Source organism: Stenella coeruleoalba, assembly GCF_951394435.1.
Source record: "Stenella coeruleoalba genome assembly, chromosome: 1".
Classification (NCBI taxonomy): domain Eukaryota; kingdom Metazoa; phylum Chordata; class Mammalia; order Artiodactyla; family Delphinidae; genus Stenella; species Stenella coeruleoalba.
This window is the reverse complement of record NC_137169.1, coordinates 18,067,338-18,090,868: the sequence shown is the minus strand read 5'-3', so window position 1 is coordinate 18,090,868 and position 23,531 is coordinate 18,067,338. Positions and strand designations below refer to the sequence as shown.

Genomic DNA, 23,531 nt, shown 5'->3' with positions numbered 1-23,531 from the left:
GGGGAACAAGTCTTTCCCCATCTGAGTCTTTCGAGAATATAGAGATGTCCATGTTTTCCTCTAGCATTTTGCTAAGCGTCATGTATGTGTTCGTCAAATCACTCTCTCAGCAACTCTGTAGTGTCATCCTCATTTTGCAGATGAGGCACCCTAGGCTCAGAGAGGCGAACAGATTTATCTAGGTTGACACACTAGTTAGTGCCAGAGCCGAGATTCAGACCCTGGCCTGGTATACCCCACTATGCCACGTGCCTTGGAATTGCTATGTTTATTTGTCCCGCATGAGGAGGAAAGCCTGGCCTTCCTGGTGTGGTGTGACTGGTCTGTGGCTTCCCATGTGGTCTGGGTGGGGGAGGGTGGCCTGTTTATGTTTCGTCGGGGTGCAGGGGGACCCTAGGGAGGGAACTATGTGTGTGTTTGGAGGGTGGGATTGCAGAGTCAGGCACCCTCCCGGCTGAGCATCCCTGAACCTCTGTCCACATTTGTTTCCAGATGCTGGAAGGAGACCAGGCCATCCTACAGAGAATAAAGAAGGCTGTGCGGGCGATCCATAGCTCCGGCCTCGGTGAGTGAGCCTGCTTGGTGCCAGCCTGGCGAGGCAGCCCTTTCCCCAGCTCCAGCCTGGAACTAACTCTGCGCCTGCCTGTTCCACAGGGCACGTGGAGAACGAGGAGCAGTACCGAGAGGCCGTGGAGTCCTTGGGCAACAGCCACCTGTCTCAAAACAGTCACGAGCTGTCCACCGGCTTCCTGAACTTGGCCGTGTTCACCCGTGAGGTGGCCGCGCTCTTCAAGAACCTGGTGAGGCCCTGCTCCTCTTTCACTCAGCCTCAGCCCAGGCTCAGGGCAAATCTAATCAGTGACTTAAAAACCCGACTGGGAGGGCTTCCCTGGTGGTGCAGTGGTTGAGAGTCCGCCTGCCGATGCAGGGGACGCAGGTTCGTGCCCCGGTTCGGGAAGATCCCACATGCCGTGGAGCGTGAGCCATGGCCGCTGAGCCTGCGCGTCTGGAGCCTGTGCTCCACAATGGGAGAGGCCACAACAGTGAGAGGCCCGCGTACCGAAAAAAAAAAAAAAAAAAAAACCGACTGGGAAAGGGTTGGTTTCCACCCTTCTTTCAGGTTTCCCATGACCTCTAGTCTCCCTTGACCTCTGACCCATGACCTGAGGTTCCTTTCCAGTTCTTTTATTTTTTAAAAATATTTATTTATTTATTTTGGCTGCACGGGTCTTAGTTGCAGCACGCAGGATCTTTAGTTGCGGCGTGCGGACTTCTTAGTTGCGGCGTGCGTGTGGGATCTAGTTCCCTGACCAGGGACGGAACCCGGGCCCCCTGCATTGGGAGCGCAGAGTCTTACCCACTGGACCACCAGGGAAGTCCCCCTTCCCAGTTCTGACCTCCTATTTGCATTCTTCTTCCTCTCTGACTTCTTTCCGGCCAGCGTCTCCTCTCCCCTCTCTCCCTCCCTCCCTGCCCTCCTCCTTCTCCTCTGTGGTGAGCACCCAGGAGCAGAGGGGGTCTCACAGTGGGGAGGAGCCCCACTCAAGGGAGGGCAGGCTCGGGTTCCTGTCTTTGCACCACTGCCTCTCCTTCACCCTCTTTGTCCTCTGCTTTCCCAGCCATACCTGCTTTGTCCTCAAAGGCAAGAACGTGCCTCGCCTCAGCAAGCCTCTCAGCTCCTGCACATGGCCCAGTGGCCTCAGGTTCCTTCCTGAGATGGCCTCCTCCCCGTCCGCCAAGCCCCCGCCTCAAGGCTACCCCAAGACATGAGCTCTTTCCTGGTGCAGGCATGTTCTCAGTACTTCACATGTGTTAACATTTCATCCTGGAGCACAGCTCTGTGGGGTTGTTTTTACTATTGTCCACCCCTGTACAGGCTAGGAAACTAAGACACGAGGTTAAGCACCTTGTCCGAGGTCACACAGCTGATTTGAACCCAGCATCCGAGCACAAGCCTGGCTGTACCACCTCCCAGGAAAGCCTGTCTCCCTCTAGGCTTCATAGCTCTTGGCCCAGCTTTCGTGGCTCAAGTTCCACCCAGGGCCCTTCCTGGCTGTTGGGGACCACATCATCTCTACGAGGCAGTTTGCTTAGTGATCAAGCACCCACACCTCAGGCTTAGACTCAGGCCCTGAATCCCTGCTTTGCTGCTCACTAGGTGTATGACCCTGGGCAAGTGCCTCAGTCTGCCCAAGCCTCATCTGTAAAATGGGGATAACAGTGGCCCCCACCTCACAGAGTGGTGATGAGGATTTCACAAGTTAAGTGCCTGCTCCGGGGTAGCGCTCAGTTAACATTAGCTAATATTGCCATCTGTCATCATTTTGTCTTTTTGCGTAACACTGCCTCGCACCCTGTCCTGCACGTAGAGGCCTTTAACAGTGTTTGGGTTCAACTGAATCAGTGACATCGTTTGTCTTTACCTCTCCTCCCCTTGTTTCAGTCAAACTAGTGTTTGCTGAGCATCTCCTCAGTGGTGGGTGGTGTACCAGGGGCTGGTGACACAGGGAGGAGTCAGACTGCCTCGGAGAGCCACAGCCTAGTCGAGGAACTGAGATGTGAAATGACAGCAAGCAAGACCAGCAGTGTGGCACAAACTCAAGGACCCAGTGGCTTGGGTCAGAGGCCTAGGGCTGCCATGGCTCAGAAAAGGGGAGGTCAGGATAGGCCACAGGAGGAAGTAGTCAGGAAGGCTTCCTGGAGGAGGGGAGGCCTGAGCTATACCTTGAAAGGTGGGCTGAAATATTAGATAGGCTGTTTTGAGTTGCCAAATGACAGAAATTCAACTCAAACTAGGTTAATTTTTTTCTTTTTATATGTCTTTTTCTCTCTTTCAATCTTTTTTTTTTTTTGGCCACGCCACATAACTTGTGGGATCTTAGTTCCCTGACTAGGGATTGAACCTGGGCCCACCCAGCCCCGGCAGTGAAAGCGCTGAGTCCTAACCATTGGACCACCAGGGAATTCCCTAGGTTAATTTTAAAAAAGAGACTTCAGTGGCCCCTGTAATGGGAAGTCCAGGTATGCAGCTGGTCTTAGGCTCCTTTTCTTTCTCTTAAAGAGTTTCTCTCTGTCTCTGCTCAGTGGGCAGGCCCAGATTCACACCTTACAGAAGAAAGACAATCTTTCTCCCGTGACTTTGGCAGAGAAGTCCCAGGAAGTATCCTGATTGGCTGGTTTGGGTCATGTGCCTGTTTCTGATCCAATCACAGTAGCCGGAGGGTGGGGCACTCTGGTCAGCTCTGACTCCTGTGTTCACCCCATGTGACCATAGGGAATGGGTTCCCCACATTATAAGGGGAGTCGAGGAACTAGCCAGACAGAAACAACAGATGGCGCTACAGGTGGACCTCAGAGGGTCAGAGAGGAGAGGTGAGGGTGTCCCTCTGGCAAAGGGACAAAGACAGGCTGACCATGGATGCCGTGGATTGAGCAGTGAGGTGATAAGGCGGATTAGCCAGGGGAGGGGAAGAGCTTCCACAGGAGGCCGGCCCCGCCACCCCTTGTACTCCTTCACCTTCTTGTCTTTCTCTCCTGCCTCCTTTACCCCAGTGCTGTCCTTGGCCTTGTGATGCTTCACCGTACCCTGAGCCCCTTGGGGCTGGATGGACAGTCACCCAAGGGGGGGTATGGGGGTCTCTGCTTTTTCCAGGTTCAGAACCTGAACAACATTGTCTCTTTCCCCCTGGACAGTCTGTTGAAGGGGCAGCTGAGGGACGGGCGACAGGTGAGTTTCCACATGGGCAGCAGGGGGAGTGCAGAGGTGGTGGGATGGAGCAAGACAGGGGTGGGCAGGAGAGGACAGGGGAGGCAAGGCTGGGCTGAGGACGGAAGCCAAGCGAGGCTGTCACAGTGGGTGTGCTGACCCCACATTACTGACCCTCAGGATGACAGGAGGACCTGGCCCTGGGGTGAGCCTAGGATGGCTGACTTACTGTCTGCCTGGGCCCTTTACAACAACCCAATGAGGCGGGGGTCCTGTAGGTGCTGTTATCCCCATTTTGCAGTTGAGGAAACTGAGGCTCAGGGAGTTTGGTACCTGCTTCCAGTTTACACAGCTGGTCAGTGGAGGAGCCAGTGTGAGAGTCAGGCCTCCTGACTCCCATGCTTGGCTGCTCTCTCTGCAGCAGGCAGCTCCTGGCTAGAGGCAAAGTAGAACTCAAAGAGAGTAACAGAATAATCTCCCTGGGAAGTCTGCCCCAGAAGGCCCCTGAGAGGTTCTCCCCACAGAGGCTTTCCTCCTCACCCCAGGAACCACCCAAACCAGACCAGCAGCTTTTTCGCCTAGTAGACTGGGGCACCTTGGAAGTTTAGGGGTGGGGGCAGGGGGGCTGTTCTGAAGGGTGTGAGCAGCCTGCTGGATGAGGCCCAGGCAAACTAGGCCAGGGATAAGCCAGGTCTCTCCGGCTTGCTGTGTGGCCTCAGGTAGACTTCTTAGCCTCTCTGTGCATATGTCCCTCCACCTGTACCTTCCTGTTGAAAGGGTGAGCAAGTACCAGGCAGGAGAAAACAGTGGGGTAAAGTTAGAGGAGGATTCTGATCTTTATCCTCCATCCTCTTCCTCATGGTGATCTCCATCTTCTAAGGGAGGGGACTCAGGGCAGACCCCCCAAAATCTCCCCAGTACCCTAGGCCTGAGCCTACCAATTCAAACGGATTACTGGCAACTGTGGGAAGAGGTCAGTTGGAAGAAGGGGCTCAGCTCTGAGAAATGGGGTTGGTTGGGTCTATTTTGGGGGGTCAGGTTTGCAGTCAGGGCTATGTGGGCAGCGGGGGGGTTGGACTGTGGCTCTGAGCAGCACAGGGGAGCATGCAAGTGCAGGGTCCCCCTACTGGTAGCAAAGTGTACTGTAGATTCCAGACCCCAAGAGCCCCTTTGGGCAAATTGTTCTTTCTGAACTACAGGATTCCAAAAAGCAACTGGAGAAGGCATGGAAGGACTACGAAGCCAAAATGTAAGTGGCTGCAGCCAGGATGGTTTGTCCGGGAGAGCAGTGTTTCTGTTGCAGTGGGAGGCTGGATATGGGGAAGAACCTAAGTGCTGCCAGGGCACGTCACCCAGAAGCACATGGCACCTCGCTCTCTAGAAATGTTTATGGGGGCTGGTTTATGCCCAGGCCTGACGGGAGTCTGGGGGCTGGACCACGAGATGACTAAAGGGGAGCTGTTGTGAAGGGACCCCAAGCTGCTGCTCTCAGAGACTCATCTGCTCAGTGGTGCCAGACATGGGCAGAGAGATGGAAAGGAGCATCCATTTACTCAACACCTCCATGTGCCAGACATCCATCCTCACACTCACCCAGCCCTGTGAGGGAGATATGAGTATCCCAATTATCAGAGGAGGAACTAGAGGTTCAGAGTGGTTAAGTTACTTGCCCGAGGCCACACAGCTAGGCAGAGGCAGAGCTGGGATTCACGTTCGTTGATCCTGTTTCTGCAGCACCAGGCAGTATCTATAAACATTTAGCTGGACACAGAGGATGAAAGGCCATACCCGGGCCTCTTGTGTGCAACACACAATACTCCAGATTTCTCCCTAGCTACTGGGACATTAGGGAGACAGAGGGAGTCCCGGGTACCCAGTAACCAACTGCCCCTGAGCAGGAACTCCTCGGGCTCTGCCTGCCAAACTCTGTTCAGGTCCTGGCCCCAGCCCTCTGCCAGGACCCAGCTGGGCCCACTGTACCTCAGGGCACCGTTTGCTCTTCTTTGTAAAATTTTGGCTTCTCTTGCATTTTGCAAAAGCAATATGTGTTCATTATGAATAACTTAGAAAATATGGAGAAGTAGAAGAGGAAACATTTTTAATTATCTCTAGGAGATGAGGGTCATGTGGGGGAATATCTAGTACTTCTCTATTGTTAGAATTTTTTTACATAGTGTGTGTAGCACTGTAATTTCATCATTTTAAAAAAGTGGAGGGTGGGGGAGAGTTCCCTGGTGATCCAGTGGTTAGGACTCGGTGCTTTCCCTGCCGTGGCCCAGGTTCAATCCCTGATCGGAGAACTAAGATCCCACAAGTGGCAATGTTAAGGCCAGGGGTTGGAAGGGGGAAGCGGGGGGGAGGGGAAACTACCAAAAACCAGGAAGAAGATCCTTCATTTCCAAGCCTAAAGTATTAACATCTTTCTAGTCATTTCTCTATATATAAAGAAATATTTTTACAAAACCAAGATCATAATAATCATACTGGGGTTTTTTTGCTTAAAAATACATTGTGACCATCTTTCTACATCATTACATATTTTTATACAACGTCACTTAAATGGGTGCACTGTGTGTCAACATATGCATAATCCACAATGTATTTAATCTGCCCTTGTTGTTGGGGAAGCATCCTTGGAACTAAATCCTTGCTCCCACCCATAATTATTTCTGTAAAATCCTTCCAAGAAGTAGATCCTGGAGCTTTATTGTTCCTCAAGCTCCCAGCACCATGGGCAACTCCCTGAGTCTGAAGGAGGCCTAAACTCCTCCCCCGCAACGAGGATCTCCATCTACACTCCCGCTGTGGGTGTAGATCTTGTGGTGAAGGGTGTGGGAGCTGTGATGAGCGTGGCCATCTGTTCTCATCAGAGGCCTAGGGAGGGGTGTGGACAGGCAGGCAGGTGATCTTTCTCTTTCTGATTTGATGTGTGATCACATGGTCTTCATCTTCCTGAGTGACCTTGACTAAGCCCTTAGCCTTTTAGCCTTTCAGGGCATCATCTACTAAATAGAAAGAATAAGCCCTACCTTGCTGACCTTCCCCAAGTAGCTCTGCTTTTACCAGATTGATATATTGATCTTGCCTGTAAGGTTTCGTTTAAAGAAAAGACTGTGTGTAATAATGGGGAAAGGGGCTTGTCTGAGGTTACGCAGTGAGTTATCGATAGGACCTGGGCTAGAACCCAGGACTTCTGAGTCTGGCCTTCTTCTTCCAGTGGTCTCCTGGCTCCTGCTTCTATAACATAGATCGAGCTACATGTCCTGGCACAGGTGTCTGTGTACATTCGTTTTATGAGGGCTCCAGGTATAGCTAGATATTAGCGAGCCATGCGTTACTGTGTAATTCCAAACTCATTCTTAACCAAACCAGTCTGGGCAGCAACTGCAAGGGCCCAAGGGCCCTGATAGTATCTGTTGAATACCACCGGGATTCTCACCCCCTGGTTGTTCATACAGGGGGTCTCCCTCTCCACCTGGGGCTGCTAAGGAAGGCATCCCAGGCCCTGTGCAGGGGACACAGTTATCTAGGCTGTTCCATTTTCAGGGCTGTTTCCTCACCTGAAAAATGGGGCCAACGATACCTTGCAGGGTTGATGTGGAGATGAAATAAGTGCAGTGCATATACAGCACCTGGCACTGCAGTTCAACACGTACTTATTGGCCATCTTTCTGAGCCAGAACTGGGGCCAGCATAACACAGCAAGGGGTTCAGAGGCAAAAGCCCAGACCTCTGCTCCTAGCATTTCCCCAACCAGCCTGGGATCTTGGGCAATTACCTCCCTTCTCTGGATCTCAGCTTCATCTTTTGGAAAATAGTCCCTGACCGTGATCTATCAGAAAAGACACTGTGACTGTCACCGGCTGGGGGAACCAGGCAGGGAAGGAGGGATGGAACAAAGCTGAGCCACAGTGTTTGTTACCACTGCTGTCCCTGAGGCTCTAGCATCAGGCTGACTTGGCTTCATATCCTCTAGTACTTAGCAGCTGTGTGCCTTGGACAAGTGACTTATCTGTAAAATGGAGTAATGATCCCTGCCTTATGAGATTATTGCTTTAGTGTGTGAAGGGCCTAGCAGAGCACTCAGCACAAAATTAGCACTTAAAAATAATTATTAGTAATAGCAGCTAATACTTATACTTACTTAAGAGCTTCCTTTGTGCCAACTGCTGTGATAAGCTCTTTACATCTGTCATCAGTTATTCATCTTGGAAGGGAAAGGTGCTATTATCCCCAATTTATAGGTAAGTAGTGAGGGAAAAAATATCACCACAATCCCTGCCTTAGTGGATCCCACTGGTTTGTAAGCAAGAAGGGAGGTGGGTCCCAAAATAATGAAAATACAAAGTGACAGTGCTATAATGAAGGCATCAGCACAGAGGTGGCAGAACAGGCAGGCAGTTTTGGGGTGGAGGGAAGGGTGGTTGGAAAAGGCATCACAGGAGAGGTGGTTCAAGGTGTCAGGTTAGCAGATGCATGATTCGTTTTGATTCCTTTCCTCTCCCATCTCCCTCCACTGACCTCCTCACTCCACTGGTACCTGTTCCTCATCCCCTGAATAGTGTTAGACTGTGGCTGTGGTCCCCTCCTCCAGTTATCTCTGTCTTCTTAGTAACTAGCCTTTCAGCACTTTTCATTCCTGCTGCAACTCCATTCAAAGAAAATAAAAATATTCCTAACATTTGAAATGTTTATGAAACATTGGTCATACTTTGAGGACAGGGAGGGAATGGGATTTGCTATTTTCTGTGTGGGGTTGTGTGCGGTGGAATGAAAGCACTCCCAGCTGTTAGTCTGAGGTGTATCAGGTCATTTCAGGTGACTATTTCAGACTTTGTAGGGAAATCTTTGTAAATTACCATAGCTGAGGCTGAGGGACAGAGCTATGGTAATTCACAAGGCCATGTATCATACTTCACAGCTTATCTTCATCCTGAGCTAAGTAGCTTCTGTCCTTTAACCTCCACTAGACCTTGCATAAAAAATGTTAAATAAATAAATAGGAAGTATGCTACACTAAAAAAATTAGGGAATTCCCTGACGGTGCAGTGGTTAGGACTCAGTGCTTTCACTGCTGGGGGCCAGGTTCAATCCCTGGTCGGGGAACTAAGATCCCACAAGCCACATGGAGCAGCCATAGATAGATAGATAAATAAATGCATAAATAAACAAAAATAAATTATCTAAGGGAATCATCAAGTTATTACTAATAATCATCAGTATCATTAGCATCATCATAATCCTGTCATTTATTGAGGGCTTACCATACACCAGGGACTGTACTAAATGTTTCCAGTGCATTAAATCATCTGAGAACTAGGCAGTATTAGTCTCATATTTGAAATGGGGAAACTGAAGCTTAGAAAGATTTCTAAGATTAAGTAATCGAGGGAGCTGCCATTCAAATCCAGAATCCACATTTCTAGCCACTGTACTATATTGTGGCTTCCTTTTTGTCCATATACTCTGGAGCAGACTTCTTTCCATGCCAGTATATATAGATTTCCCCCATCCTTTTTAACAGCTGCATAGTATTCCTATATGTGCACATAGCATCATTTATTTAACTACTTCCTGTTGATAAATATTTAGCTTATTTTTTCACTTCTCCCTATTTATTTACTTTTGGGGGGGCGTGCATGCCATGCATCATGTGGGATCTTAGTTCCCCCACCAGGGATCGAACCCATGCCCCCTGCAGTGGAAGCGCAGAGTCTGTTAGATCTGGAGCACCAGGGAAGTCCCTCTCACTTTTTGCAGATATGGTAACAATGTAGACGGGAGCTGCCCTTGCCCTCTCCCAGCTGCTCTGCCCCCTCAGTCTCCCGCCCTCCTTAGCAAGCTGCCAGGCTTATTGTTGCTCAGGCCTGGCCACCACTTCTCTCTCTGCTGCTCATCTTCAGATCCCAAAAAAGCATCTGCCCTGACCCCCAGGCCCGTTCACAGGGTCAGTCCTCACCTAACTCCACTCCCCTGCCACAGATTCCCTCTTGAGGTATCACAAAGCTTTAGGGAAAACCTAAAGGAAAACCTAAACCATTAAAAACAAACAAAACCACACACACACACACACACACACACAAACCCTGCAGAACGCTGCTCTAGAGCAGTGGTTTTCACCCAGGGGTGATTTTGCACCCCCAGGAGACATTTGTGGTTGTCACAACAGGGCAGATGCTACTGGCATCTAGTGGGCAGAGGCCAGGGATGCTGCTAAACATCTTACAATGCACAGGAGGGCTCCCACAGCAAAGAATTATCTAGTCAAAATGTCTTTAGTTCCAAGGTTGAGAAACTGCCCTCTGGGTCTCAGGGACAGATTCTGCAAATAAACACCATTCCAGAGGTCTGATGTCAGTAAGGTCTAGAACTTTAGAACCAGAAGGGGCCTGAGAACTGAGTCTGGGTCATTGCTTCCTCAGTTTACAGATGGGAAAACTGAAGCTTAAAGGGGCCTATAATATTATACTGTAGTGTCTTCTGTCTGCTAAGTCTTTTGCATACTTTATCTCATCTGGGTACAGATAGAGGTCCCCATTTTCCAGATGAGGAGACTGGGGCTTGGAGAGGGGAAGTAATGCAGATGTAAGGTTATCCCGCGTCTCTTTTCTTCGCTCAGGGCTGGCACCCACTGGGAGCAAAACTATACACAAGCTGTCTCCTTTACACGGGATTCACGGTCTCATGCGTCCAGCCCAAGATTTGGAAATACTCTCCTGGCTGGGAGTGGGTGGTCTGATGGGTGTGGGATTTCCAGGAAACCATTTATACACAGTTCCACCCATCCACAAACAGAAACCACCAACTCTGAGATCCTTAGGGGAGAAAGCCCAGGTTACTCTTAGCTACAGATGGGAAGCACTTTCTGTCTTCACCTACAAAGAAAAGAATCAAGGTTTTTTAAGCTTTAAATGGGAAGCTCCATGGCTCAGAAGAATGAAGGCACCTTGTGGTCTTTTAACCCACATGGTCCTAAATCCCTTCCAGAAAAATCAGAACTGGTTACCCCCAATCCCACCTGGCCCTATCTGAGCCCATCCCCTCCCTGCCTAGAAACCATCAACTCCTTCCCATTGCTCTTGGGATAAAGACCAAGAACGTCAACACGGTCTGACTCAGGCCCTGCGTGGTCTGGCCTCTCTTTACCTCACGTGGAACCACCTCCCTCTCTGTCTCCGCTGTGAGCCCTGATCTCTCCTGCCTCCGGGCTGTCCTGTGGTCTGATCCTCCCACCCAGCCCTAGCTTCCTCTGACTTCAGATCCCAGCTCCAGCATCACTTCCTGAGTAGCTGGATGAGGTCGGATCCCCCATTTTACTCTCCCATTGCTCTTCAAGGCTGTGATTTGATTCACGGGGCTGACTCCGCCCCTCACCAGCCTGTACATTCCCTGAATCCACACTGTTGACCATTGTACCCCAGCCCCACCACACAGCTGCGCAGAGGAGGGTCCCCTCACTCTCGTGTGCCTGTACAGACAGGAGCATGTAGGGATGGTGGGACATGCAAGGGGATAGTGAGAGTTGTTCAGGCCTCTCTTTCCTGGGGGCCTAGGGCCAGGATGGAGAAGGAGAGGGACCGGGCCAGGGTGACAGGAGGGAGTGCCGGGGAGGTGGCGCAGGACACCCAGAGAGAGCGACGCGTCTTCCAGCTGCACATGTGTGAGGTAAGGGGTGCCCCAGGCCGAGGGAGGGGTGGGATGCGTCTTCCTGTCTGCATCCCTGAACGTCCCCGGGGTCCCAGTCACAGTCTCAGCCCAGGTCCTTGCCAGATGGCCCTTGAGGGGTCACCAAGGTCCAGTCATGGCCAAAAGGATTAGCCTGGGATGGGGACGGCAGCCCCTTGTGCCCAGGATTCAGCTTTGCTCACATCACACACCTTTCCCTGCCCTCTCCCCAGTATCTGCTGAAAGCCGGGGAGAGCCAGATGAAGCAAGGTCCTGATTTCCTGCAGAGCCTCATCAAGTTCTTCCACGCCCAGCACAAGTAGGTTTCTCCCCGTGTGCCACCCCCATCCCCACGGTCGCTTGCCCCTTAACCCTTCAGGCAACCGAGGACAGGGCCATCCCCAGGCTCTGGCAGACGCTTGAGGCTTCCGTGTGTGTCTGTACCTCATTGGTAATGCTTTTCACGGCTGCTCTGCATTGAATGCTCACCACGTATCAAGCACTACGTACCCTGCACACACCGCTGTGAGCAGCGACTGCTAGTATCCCCATTTTATAGATGAGAAAACTTAGGCTCAGATTTACTAAGGTCACACAGCTGGGAAGTGGGATCTGGACCCAGACACTCTGACTCCGGGGTGCCTGCTCGTGGCCGTCACACTGTATTGCCCCCAGGTGCCCTGTGATCTTTAGAGCACCTTCTCCCACACTTCCCCTCTCATCTTCATCTCTCTCTCTGGTCCCTTGTTTGGCCTCACACCCTTAGCTTTTTCCAAGATGGCTGGAAGGCTGCTCAGAGCCTGTCCCCCTTCATTGAGAAGCTGGCAGCCTCAGTACACGCAGTAAGTTGGGCCTCACCCTTGAGCTTGTGGTCAAGTCCCCTGTCCTTCCGGGAGAATCTGTGGCCGTGGAATTGCTGGTTTCTGTCCAGAGAGCAAGGAGGCTACTGCCCTGCTGCTCTGGGTCTGGGCTCTGTACCTGGCACATCCGCTGGCTGATGATGGGGTCCTGCCCTTTGTCCCATAGCTGCATCAAGCCCAGGAGGAGGAGCTACAGAAGCTGACCCAGCTCCGGGACTCCCTTCGAGGGACGCTGCAGCTTGAGAGCAGAGAAGTCAGCCCCTGAATCATACCCAACCAAGTGCCCACTCCCAAGGCCTACCCTGGAGGGAGGGAGAGAAGGAAGACCCCATAGCGTCCCCTTGAGAAGTCTCCCTGAGTGAGACCCCTGCAGATTGGGGCTCTTCCCACCCACATGCCCTGAGGTCTCCTTTGCATGTCCGAGGAACAGGAGACTCTGAGCCGGAAGAACTCAGGAGGTGGCTACAGCATCCACCAGCACCAAGGCAACAAGCAGTTTGGGACAGAGAAGGTGGGCTTTCTGTACAAGAAAAGTGATGGGTAAGTGACTCAGAGAGCTCAAGTAACTTGCCCAAAGCCACCCAGCCAGTAAATGATAGGGTTGGGTGAGCTGCCTGAAGGGACTGTTCCTATCATTTGTGTAGACCCTGAGGGTTCCAGGACCCTCCACTCTGGCAGTGCAAAATCATCAGAATCCTGGGCTCGTGAATTTCTGCTAAAGTTGGTGGTTGTTCTTAACGTAAAGAAGAATAGCAGCAGCGAACAATTTCTGAGCACTTATTATGCACTAGACAGTCTCCATGGCCTCACCCGTAATCTCTATAATATATTGACTGCCTGGAAATGAAACTGTTGACTGTGCCCTGCAGTCTGTGAAATGCAAAGGCCTTTATGGGAATCCGTTAATTTTTTTACTTACTAATCGGTTTTTATCAGAGAAGAATACCTTTGTTAAACCGATTAATATTTACCTCTTACAGGAAAAGTGTCAAGTAGCTTTGATCATGGATTTGCTAATTTTATTTTTGAGGGCTCGATATTTATCTTGCTTTGTCTTTAACCATAATTCATCTGTTGTGGTCAAGAACCTGTTCCTCCTCTCAGACTAGGAGGTCCCTAAGGTTGGGAACTGTCTTGTCCATCAGACTGGAAGGTCTCAGAGGGCCAAGGTCACATGCCCCTCTAGAGTAAAGATTCCTAGAGAGTGGGGCTGTCTGACTGAGAGCTTCCTAATGGCAGGGCTGTGTCCCCTCCAGCAGAAGGGAGCCCAGGGAGTGAGGGGCATAGGGGTCACGGGACAGAAGAGGTGAAGAAGTGAGTCCTGGTCCAGGACTCTGTTCACTGATACAGGGGAATTAGGTGTGAGCCTTGAGTGACTGTCTTTCTATCCCTCTGGGCCCTAGAATTCGAAGAGTCTGGCAGAAAAGGAAGTGTGGAGTCAAGTATGGCTGCCTGACCATCTCACACAGCACGGTGAGGCCTGGAGGGGTGGGTGGTCTCAGGACATGATAGATCCTCTCCTCCTGGTGTTCAGAGCAGACAGATGTCAAACCCTCCCTCTAAGACTGGTTGCAAACCTGGATCCAGGGAACTGGAGACCCCCTGTGGGAGGAAGGAAGGGATCCAAAGCCTCACACTCCACATCCCTGAGGTGCTAGGAGAGGGGAGACATAAACTGGAACACGATTATTATGCCCATTTAACAGACTGGGAAACAAGCCTAAGAGTTTGGGAGGCCCAGAGGGTAACATGTACATCCTCCATCCCCAACTTTGCACAGATAAACCGGCCACCAGTGAAGCTGACCTTGCTGACGTGCCAAGTGAGGCCAAACCCTGAGGAGAAAAAGTGCTTTGACCTGGTGACCCGTGAGTAGTCCCTGCCCCCTCCCTACCCAGCAACTGCCCAGGGCTTCTCTGAGAGACCTGTCAGCTCCTGGGAGGCTCCAATTAGGGGCCTGTGTCCAATTCCACATGTGTTTATCAAATAGTTGCTACGGCAGGCATAAGACTCCTTAAGCTCTGGACACTTTTCGGAGGCTTCACCCCATGTCACATTAAACATTAAAATGCACCCACACCCCACATTAAATATGATTATTTCTGTAAAGCATATTTAAATGGATTTGGGTAATTTGGCTTTCAAAATTATTACTTTAAAATGTTCAGTTTTCATCTTTTGGGGTCTTGGTGACAGGCTTTTCATGAGCACCAGCGCAGGCTGAGAAGGACCTAGATGTGGTCTTCAGGGAGCTCTGCTGGCAGGGTTGTGAGGTGGGGACACGGAACTGCAAGGTGATGGGGAATGTCCAGAAGAGAGGTGCAGATATAGCACCATCAGAGATTAGAGTGAGCGGGGAATTCCCTGTCGGGTCCAGTGTTTAGGACTCAGCGGTCTCACTACCGAGGGCCTGGGTTCAATCCCTGGTCAGGGAACTAAGATCCCGCAAGCCATGCGGCGTGGCCATAAATAAATAAATAAAATTTAAAAAGATATATTAGAGTGAGGGAAGGCCTGCCCTGCTGTGAGGAATCAGGAAAGCCTTCTTGGAGTTTAGCCTTGAAGGACACAGAACATAGAGTCTGGGGGAGGATGTTTCAGGAGATGAAAGGCATGGAACCAGGAGAGTGGGTCCTGGTTTAGACAGGGTGCAGGTCCAGTTTAGACAGGGTGCAGGGTTCCCATAGCAGTAGTGGGAGATGAAGCCTGGGACCGCCTCTTAAAGGTTTGGACCTTATTTCCTGGCAGGAGGGAGCCATGGGAGGCCTTGGAGCAGGGAAGTGGCGTGATTTGAGCGGAACCTTTGGCCCAGCAATCTGGCAGCTGGTGCGGGCTGGGGGACGAGGGGGAGAGGTGGGGAGCAGGAAGACCCGAAGGGAGGCTGTGGGGCTGGGAGGGGAGGTGGCCGTAGGTTCAGAGGCTCCTCTGCCCGTGAGCTGAGGGGGGTCCTGTGCCCTGGGAAACCTCGCCTGACCCTGGAAGCTGGGCTTCACACAGAGGGCCTTCTTGGGGTCCTACTCTGGAGGTTTCTTCTGAGAAACTGCCCCCTCTGCTGGCCACTGTCATTACCCGCCCACTGTAGCTTAGCAGAGCCTGGCCCCAAGGAACAAAACCTCCGTCTGGAGCCGGCGGTGGGGGTGAGGGCTTCCCAGGCCCAGGGCAGCAAGGACAGCAGGATTTCTGTGAGCCAGACAACGCCCCTCTCCCCACAGACAACAGGACATACCACTTCCAGGCGGAGGACGAACATGAGTGTGAGGCGTGAGTGCCCCCCACGGCTAGCCTGGGGGTGGGGGCAGGGGAGCAGCCTCCGGCCCGATACAGGACCGCACCACCGCGGGCGTCATGCCCACGCCACGCCGCACTCTCCGCAGGTGGGTGTCAGTGCTGCAGAACAGCAAGGACGAAGCCTTGAGTAGTGCCTTTCTGGGGGAGCCCAGCGGCGGCCCGGGGCCCTGGGGGGGCGCCGGGCTGGACGGGGAACCCCAGGACCTCACCAAGCTGCTCATCGCCGAGGTCAAGAGTAGGCCCGGGAATGGCCAGTGCTGCGACTGCGGGGCTGCAGGTGGGGACGGACGAGGAGGGAGGTGGAAACGGAGGGGAGGGGCCCGCGCCTCCAGGCACGAGCTGTGCTACTTTGCAGACCCCACTTGGCTCAGCACCAACCTGGGCGTGCTCACCTGCATCCAGTGCTCCGGCGTTCACCGCGAGCTGGGCGTGCGCTTCTCACGCATGCAGTCCCTCACCTTGGACCTGCTGGGCCCCTCCGAGCTGTTGGTGAGGGCGGGGCGGGGCCGGAGGGCGATCAGGGGCGTGGTCTGATGAGGGGCGGGGCTTGGGCCCGAAGGACTCAGCTGGAGCCTATGGGGTCGGATGGGGCGGGGCCAAGGTGAGGCAAGGCCAAGTTGGGGCAGGACCCAGACGAGCCAAAAAGAGGATGGGCGGGGCGGAGCCGAGCCTGGACCAGGAGGGAGGCTGAGGGGCGGGACCTCTGGAAGCTCAATCCTCCAGGGGGCGCTGTCCTAACCACCGCGTCTTATCCCCACTACTTTCCCGCGAACCCAGCTGGCCTTGAACATCGGAAACACTCGCTTCAATGAGGTCATGGAGGCCCAGCTGCCCTCGCACGGCGGCCCTAAACCCTCAACTGAGAGTGACATGTAAGGCGATTCTCAGCTGGGGGCAGATTCTGGCCGGGGGATTCTGCTTTCCCGGCTCCCAGGGAGAAGTCTGGGGAGAGGGGAGCCTCAGATCTGGAAGAGTCCAGGACATGTGGGGTGGTTTCAAGGGTCAGCTGAGTAGAAACGGTCCTTGCTCTGACATCCCGCGGTTATTTTTGACAGGAGCACCCGCAGGGACTATATCGTGGCCAAGTATGTGGAACACAGGTTTGCCCGGCGGTCCACCCCCGAGCCTCAGAGACTCTGGACGGCCATTTGCAACCGGGACCTCCTGTCAGTACTGGAGGCCTTCGCTAATGGGCAGGACTTTGGACAGCCACTGCCGGGGCCTGAGGGGCAGGTGAGAACCCTCTCCAAGGGCCACTTAGAACCCAGCCACACTTAGCACGCCCCAGTCCTCCTCCAGGGCTGGCTGTTACTCCCCCCTGCCCCACCTCTGACATCTGCTCAAACCCCACCCATCAGAGGGGTAAATGGGAGAGAGCACAACTTAAGTCAGGCAGTCCTGAGCCAAAATCCTGGCTCTGTCTTTTCCTAGCTGTGTGATCCTGAGCAGTTTACTGAACTCTGAGTCTCATTTTCTCATCTGTAAAACGGGTTAATGATAGCACCCATGGGGTAGAAGTGAGAATTAAGTCCCGTATGAAAGGGCCTGGTGTATAATATATGTGCGATAAACGTTAGAATATTTTTTTCCCTTGAATAGCCTTAGAAATGCGGAGGGGTGGGTCAGATCAGAGCAAGGAAGGCTATTGCACTGGTGATTCTAGTAACAAACATCACGTGAGCCAAGGGGGAAAGGATATCAGAGACATTTGAAGGAATAAATTGACACTGATTGGACATCAAAAATTGGATGCCATGTCTTTGAGCTGTCTGCCTGATATCTTGTGGGCTATCCAATGGGCAGGGTGGGTGTAGCACTTAGACGGGGTAAGAATTTGGAACAGCCTACACGTGAGTGTTAACTGAAAGCTTGAGGTTATTCGACATCTCTGGGGGCAGTGAGAGAGGAGCAGAGAGAAGAGTCCAAGGCCAAGAACCAAGTTTGGGAAACACCTTCTACTGGGGAGGAGGAGGTAGAACCACTGAAGGAAGCAGTGAAGGAATGGCCTTTCATCCTCCTCCCAAACATGAGGTGTCACCATTCAGTTTCCTCTCTCAGGGGTTCTGGCAGCTTCATATCTGGAGGTGTCAGGGGGCAGCAAGAGTTTAAGAGGGTAATATTAGGGAGCAGGTGAACTGGGGTAAACTCAGAGGTGTGGACATGTATTCAGGCACCTGGAGAGCTCGCCCTGCACTTGGCTGTCAGAGTCACCAACCAGGCCTCCCTGCCCCTGGTGGATTTCATCATCCAAAACGGGTGAGAACCTCCCTGCCCACCTCCTCACGCTCCCCTTGCCTTCCTCTTCTCCCCCTCTCCCCCCTCCTTTCCTCTCTCTCTTTTCCCCCTGACTTCACCTGTCTGTTCCCTTCCTTCCTCCCTGACCTACCCCCCACACCCCGCCACAGTGGTCACCTGGATGCCAAGGCTGCTGACGGGAACAGCGCCCTGCACTGCGCTGCTCTCTACAACCAACCCGACTGCCTCAAGCTGCTGCTGAAAGGGAGAGCCTCACTTGGCACAGGTGGGGCTCCGACAACTCCTCCATCAGACTCCCATTCCTGACTAGCCCTCCTGGGGGACTTCCTGCCTTATTTCCAGACAGAGAGCACTGGTAACAAGCATGGACTTTGCACACAGACTTGGGTTCTAATCCTGGCTTGCTTCCAACCACCTTTGTGACTTTGGGGTTTGTCCATTCATCTCTTGAACCTAAGCTTCTTCATCTGTAAAATGGGAATAATACCACTGACCTAGCAGACCTGCTGAAAGGATAAAATAAAACAACGTTTCTTAAAGTACCTAGACAAATAAACATTAACTGAATCTGAATAATAGTGTTTGTAATAGCTATGATTTGCTGTTTAATGTGTACCTGGTAATGTGCCAAGTGCTCTATGTATATTAACTCATTTAATCCTCATAACAGCCTCGTCAGTAGTTCCAAGTATCATACTCATTTTATAGATGAGAAAATTAAGGCCCAGAGAGGTTAAGTCACTTGTCCAAAGTCACACAGCCAGGAAGTAGCAGAGCCAGGATTCAAACCCAGACGATCTTGATCCCAAAGGCTCATCCTAACCTCTAAGTTATAATGCCTCTTTGACCCTGACCACGACCCCTGACTTTATCCCTCACAGTGAACGAGGCAGGAGAGACAGCTCTGGACATAGCCAGGAAGAAGCAGCACAAAGAGTGTGAGGACCTGGTGAGGTCTAGGGAAGGAGAGGGAGCCCCTGACCCTTTCTATCTCTCTGCTGAGCCCCTGACCTTCTGAACTGCCAAGGCTTTGTTTTTGGCAGCTGGAGCAGGCCCATGCCGGGACCCTCGCCTTCCCCCTGCACCTGGACTACCCCTGGGGGATCTCCACAGAGCCTGGCTCTGACAGTGAGGAGGATGAGGAAGAGAAGGTGCGTCCCAGCCCTCGCCTCTCAGGCCTCCAGACAGCCGAAGGGAAGACCTGATGGTCTTCCAGGTCCACATGGGACCTGATGTGGGGAGGGGCGAGGCTGAGCTGGAGGAACCAAGGGCATCCTCCCTCCCACACTTCTGCCCCAGCAGCGCTGCCCGCTGAAGCCGCCAGCCCAGGTCCGCTGGGCCAGTGGGAGGCTGGACATCAGCAACAAGACCTACGAGACCATCGCCAGCCTGGGACCAGCTGCCCCTAAGATCCAGAGTGAGGATTGCCCCCCACCTTTGCCGGTCAAAAACCCTTCTCGGACCATGGCCCAAGGGCGTGCGGGACATGCCAGTGGAGGTATGGTTGGCTGCCCAGAAAAATGCTCTCGTGCCATTCATTGAGGGCCTGCTATGTGCTGGAGCACTGAGCTCAGAGTGCTGTGTTAGTCCATACTGTCCTCACTGTCACCTGTCAGGTAGGGGTTATCATCTCCCCATCACAGGTAAAGGAAGAGAGATGTTAAGTAACATGTCCAAAATCCCATAGCTAAGTCCCTGATGTGGGCTTCCAACCCAGGTCCGTCTTATTCCAAATTCCTCAATGCTTCACTGAAATAAAAAGAGAGAGAAGCGTTTTTTAAGCGTGCACTGTCTTGAGTCCCTTGGGGGCTACTGAGACACAGTCTAGTGGGAGAGATAAAAACTGGAATGTAATTCATTATAATATAAGGCACAGTGCGACATAGAAGATAAATTCCAAAAGGACAGAAGCAAGTTTTGTTGACTACTATTTCTCCAGCACCTAGCACAGTGCTTGGCTGTTGTCAATAACTATTTGTTGAATGAATGAACAGGCTTGTTCTGGGAACTCGGGAGAGGGAGGGAGCGTCTCCTGCTGGGATTGGTAGGGGGTTAGGAAGGCTTCCTGGTGGAGGCAGCATCAGAGCTGAGCCTGAGGGACAAGCAGGAGAGTCCAGATTGAGGAGAGGGTGTGAGCAGAAGTGAACAGTGCTAGTCAGTGTGGCCCTGGCCATCAGGAATGAACATCATGAACCATGAGACTGAAGCATGATGGTGAAGAGTTGAAGGAGAGTGCTGGACAGGCAGATGAGAGCTGGGGCATTGGGAGAGAACCATGATAGATCCCAGAGGCCAAAAGCTGCTTTGAAGTTGAGCACAGAGTAAGTGATAAAGACAGGCTTTATCACTTCTGATTTCAGATCGTTCCGAAGTTCCCAGCCTGAGCTCGGAGTCTGCTGGGGTCCCTGAGAACCTGAGCAGCCCAGCCTCCTCCTCCTGCAGCCTCACAAGCCCCGTGGAACCTGGGGGTCCCAACCAAACCCTACCCAGCTCTGAAGAGGGCCTCTGGGAGCCCCCGGGCCCCTCCCGACCCAGCCTGACATCTGGAACCACCCCTTCAGAGATGTATCCCCCTGTCAGGTTCAGGTTGGTGAAAGCCCGACTGTGCAGTCTCAGCAAGTCTCCTGACCTCTCTGAGCAGCCGTTTACTTCGCCACCTGTAAACGGTGCCTGCCTGTAGCCTGGGATACCTTCCAGCGCTGAGGCCCATGAACAATGCAGAAATGCTAGACCATAAGTGGAAGGTGATTGGACCCCTTCCCCCTTCACACACCTGCTCCTGCCTCTGGCCTGGAGAGCTGGGGAGGAGTCTGGAGCTCAGGCTGCTGAAGCTGGAAGAGCGAAGGCCTAGTGCCAACTGTGGCTTGTTCTAGAGGTTCACAGTGGGGTTTTCACTCTGTCCCCACCTCCAGCCCAGGATCCAGTCCTCTCTTCCTTGCAAACCCTTTCAGTTTGGAGTTTGGGGAATAGATATGGTGAAATTTTCAGTGTGGAGGTCAGTTCTGGGCCTCTGGGGCCTGTGATGCACCCAACCTGGGGGCCTCGTGGACTCTCTACCCACCCAGTCCAAGCCCCCAGCCTTGCTCTATCCCTGAGCCCTTCCCCCTACTCTAAGGGGCTCTCTGGGTGCAGGGGTCACCTTGGCCTTTCCATGTCTTCCAGCTCTGAGAGCACTCGCTCCTATCGGCGGGGGGGCCGGAGCCTGGAGGACTGTCCTTCAGCCCGGCAGCCTCTACCCAGAAGGAACATGCCGGTAAGACTCCGGGACTGTGGTTTGAAGGGCGGTGAAAGGGTACGTGGGAGGCAGAGCTGGTCAAGAGTAAGTGTATTAGGGCGGCAGACCTCTGTCCAGGACTGGGGGCAACCATCATTTGCCCAGTCCCTGTCCTGTTGCTCCTCCTTCCCCAGTCCAGGATGGGTGCAGCTGGGGAGAGCCCAGGCCTTGAGAGGCGGCAGAGATGACAAGGCCCAAGCTCTGACTGTTCCCCAAAGGAGGGTGAGCAAAGCTGTGTCAGCCAGGCTGGTCGCTCAGAGAAGGAAGCACTCCCTGCAGACGAGGAAGGATTAGGGTGGCCGTGTACCAGCCATTGGTTTGCACAACTCTCCTCTTATACAGGAGTCTCCTGGAATCCACTGAAACTTCCAGGCATAGAGGGATGTGACAGGGACAAGGCAAGAGCTGTCATCCTTAATCCAGCTTCTCCCTGCTGAATCAGTCTCGCACAATCATACATATTTAGATGAGGAGCCTGGGAGTGGGCATAGGACAGAGGCAGTTGTGCCGAGAAGGAAGCCATCTCTGCTCCTGGTTCCCCTGGGGATTTGTCGGGGTTGGCATTGGTTGTCTGTGTTGAGAGTAGGGGATGGAAGGAGCTGGGTCTCTCTAGGGAATCATCATCCTCAAGTCTATCAGAGTCAGGTACCAGACACAAATGTGTGTCTACAACCAGGTGTCCATCACCCAGCATTTAGTTGATGCCTGTTGTTGAGACGTGTGTGATAATAAGAGCCTGGCCTTTGAAGCGTGGAGGTCTTGGAAAAGTGGCTTCTTCAAGCTTCAGCATGAAGCTTCTTCAAGCTTCAGCTTCATCTGTAAAATAGGGATAATTTCATGTTCCCACAATAGGACCTTTTGAAACTGAGTGAGATAAACAGCTGGTGTGTAACAGGTGCTTAAGAAATGTCAATTTTCATCCTTCTCTTCCCAGGTTGGCTTCACTGAAGGAGACGGTTCAAGGACTGGGGTTCTCCCAGCAAGTTCTGTGCAGCTTTTGCAAGACTAGCTCCTTACTAGCCCTTGCACGCCTGAACCACCCCCATGCTGGATGCCAGCATTCAGAGCTAGGACTTGAGCCTACAAGACTGGGGAGCTGAGGTGTTTATGCCCTGGGGTCTTGCTGTCTCTGTCCCTTGTGCCTCTGTGGCTGGCCTTCCTCCCTGATATGGGCCCACGCCCCTGCCAAGGACACTGGGCCCCTCCATGTTAGGGCTGATGGTGGTTTGTCTCCATCTCATACCTGCCAGGGACCAGGGAGCCCTATGGCTGGACCCAAGTGCTCCTGACCCAGCTCCAACTGCAGAACCTCTAGTCCCTCATCAGACCAGGACTGTGTTTCTTCCATCAGTCTGGGGGGCTCTAACCTGCCTTCATTATTCTGCAGGCCAGGGATTCTGCCAGACTAGGGACTGTCTTCTCAGCCATTCACTAGCCTAGTATTCTTTGACTGAGTTCTGGCTCTGTCCATTCCTGTGCTAGGCACTGCAGATGTCACAGGAATAAGACAAAGGTCCTAAAGATGTGGTCCCTTTCTGGGCAGCCGGTCCCACGAATTAGGCTTGGAAATGGACAGGGCTGGATTCCAGAGGATGGTCCTGGGCCTAGGGGCAGACTGACAATCAGCTGGCTTGCACCTGAATAGCACTGCAGTTGTCTACAGCCTGTATCCATTCTGGTTTCTCAGTGCCCATGCTGTACTGGCTGTTAAATAAATATTCTGAATATCACTCCTTTCGAGGGACAGCACAGCCTTGCTGGGGACCTCTGTTATAATAGATTCCCAGCCAGGAAGTAGAGGAGGGTTCACCCCATTTGCTTACTCTCCTTGATTTAGCAAGAATGAAAGGAATAGTCTGGAATGATTATCCTCACTTCTCTCCTCTTTCTCAGTCAACTCAGGAACCTTCCAGTCTCGGGGCAGGAAAGGGCCAAGAAAGGAGAAAGGAGAGTGATAGAAATGGAGGGTGGAGACTTAAAGGTTCTACTTCCCAGCGCCAGAAATTCCACCGTCGCTTTCAGGCCCATATTGGAAAACAGATACACCTAAGCCACCATCAGTCTCTAACAGGTCAGCTTTATAGGCCCTGGGCGCTGGGATGGACCAGGACAAACAGGGGAGGCCAGAGGATGCCAATGGCCAATGCAGCAGCCTGGTCCGGGAGGCTGCGCTGTTTACCCTGGAGACCTGACAGGTCTGTGATCCCACAGGAGCAAGGTTGTCTTCAGAGCCCCCAGTGTCTTGTTATTTCACTCATCTCTAATAAAAGATTTTTCAGAGTAAATTTCAGTGGTTTCATTTATGTTCTCTGAAGAGCCGTCGGGAAGGGCAGGGATTCTTAGGGCTTGGAATTCTTTCTCTAGACCTGCTAAGAGGGACAGCCTGGTGTACAGCAGTGGTTTGCAACCAGGGGTGATTTTCCCCCAGGGGACATTTGACAAGGAAGACACATTTTTTATTCCCAACTGGAGGGTGCTGCTG

General features: G+C 52.6%; 1 protein-coding gene across 2 annotated transcripts; it reads left to right on the top strand.

Moving 5' to 3' along the window:
* Positions 1 to 492: 492 nt before the first annotated feature.
* Positions 493 to 23,322, top strand: ASAP3 (ArfGAP with SH3 domain, ankyrin repeat and PH domain 3; the record flags this gene model as incomplete). 2 transcript variants are annotated; one of them, XM_079912974.1, is made up of 23 exons in its annotated part: positions 493 to 565; positions 655 to 800; positions 3,653 to 3,727; positions 4,906 to 4,955; positions 11,260 to 11,371; positions 11,605 to 11,690; positions 12,138 to 12,213; positions 12,398 to 12,484; positions 12,662 to 12,771; positions 13,635 to 13,704; positions 14,012 to 14,099; positions 15,444 to 15,492; positions 15,606 to 16,008; positions 16,297 to 16,391; positions 16,575 to 16,752; positions 17,690 to 17,775; positions 17,925 to 18,040; positions 18,657 to 18,724; positions 18,819 to 18,926; positions 19,078 to 19,273; positions 20,136 to 20,361; positions 20,938 to 21,028; positions 21,984 to 23,322. In XM_079912974.1, 23 exons carry the CDS (start codon positions 493 to 495, stop codon positions 22,056 to 22,058), a joined length of 2,664 nt encoding a protein of 887 aa, XP_079769100.1. In that variant the 3' UTR covers positions 22,059 to 23,322. The 2 variants fall into 2 exon arrangements, with proteins under 2 accessions (XP_079769100.1, XP_079769101.1); XM_079912975.1 differs by lacking the exons at positions 493 to 565; positions 655 to 800 and having other exon boundaries at positions 3,325 to 3,727; positions 15,606 to 15,796; positions 15,875 to 16,008.
* Positions 23,323 to 23,531: the final 209 nt, after the last annotated feature.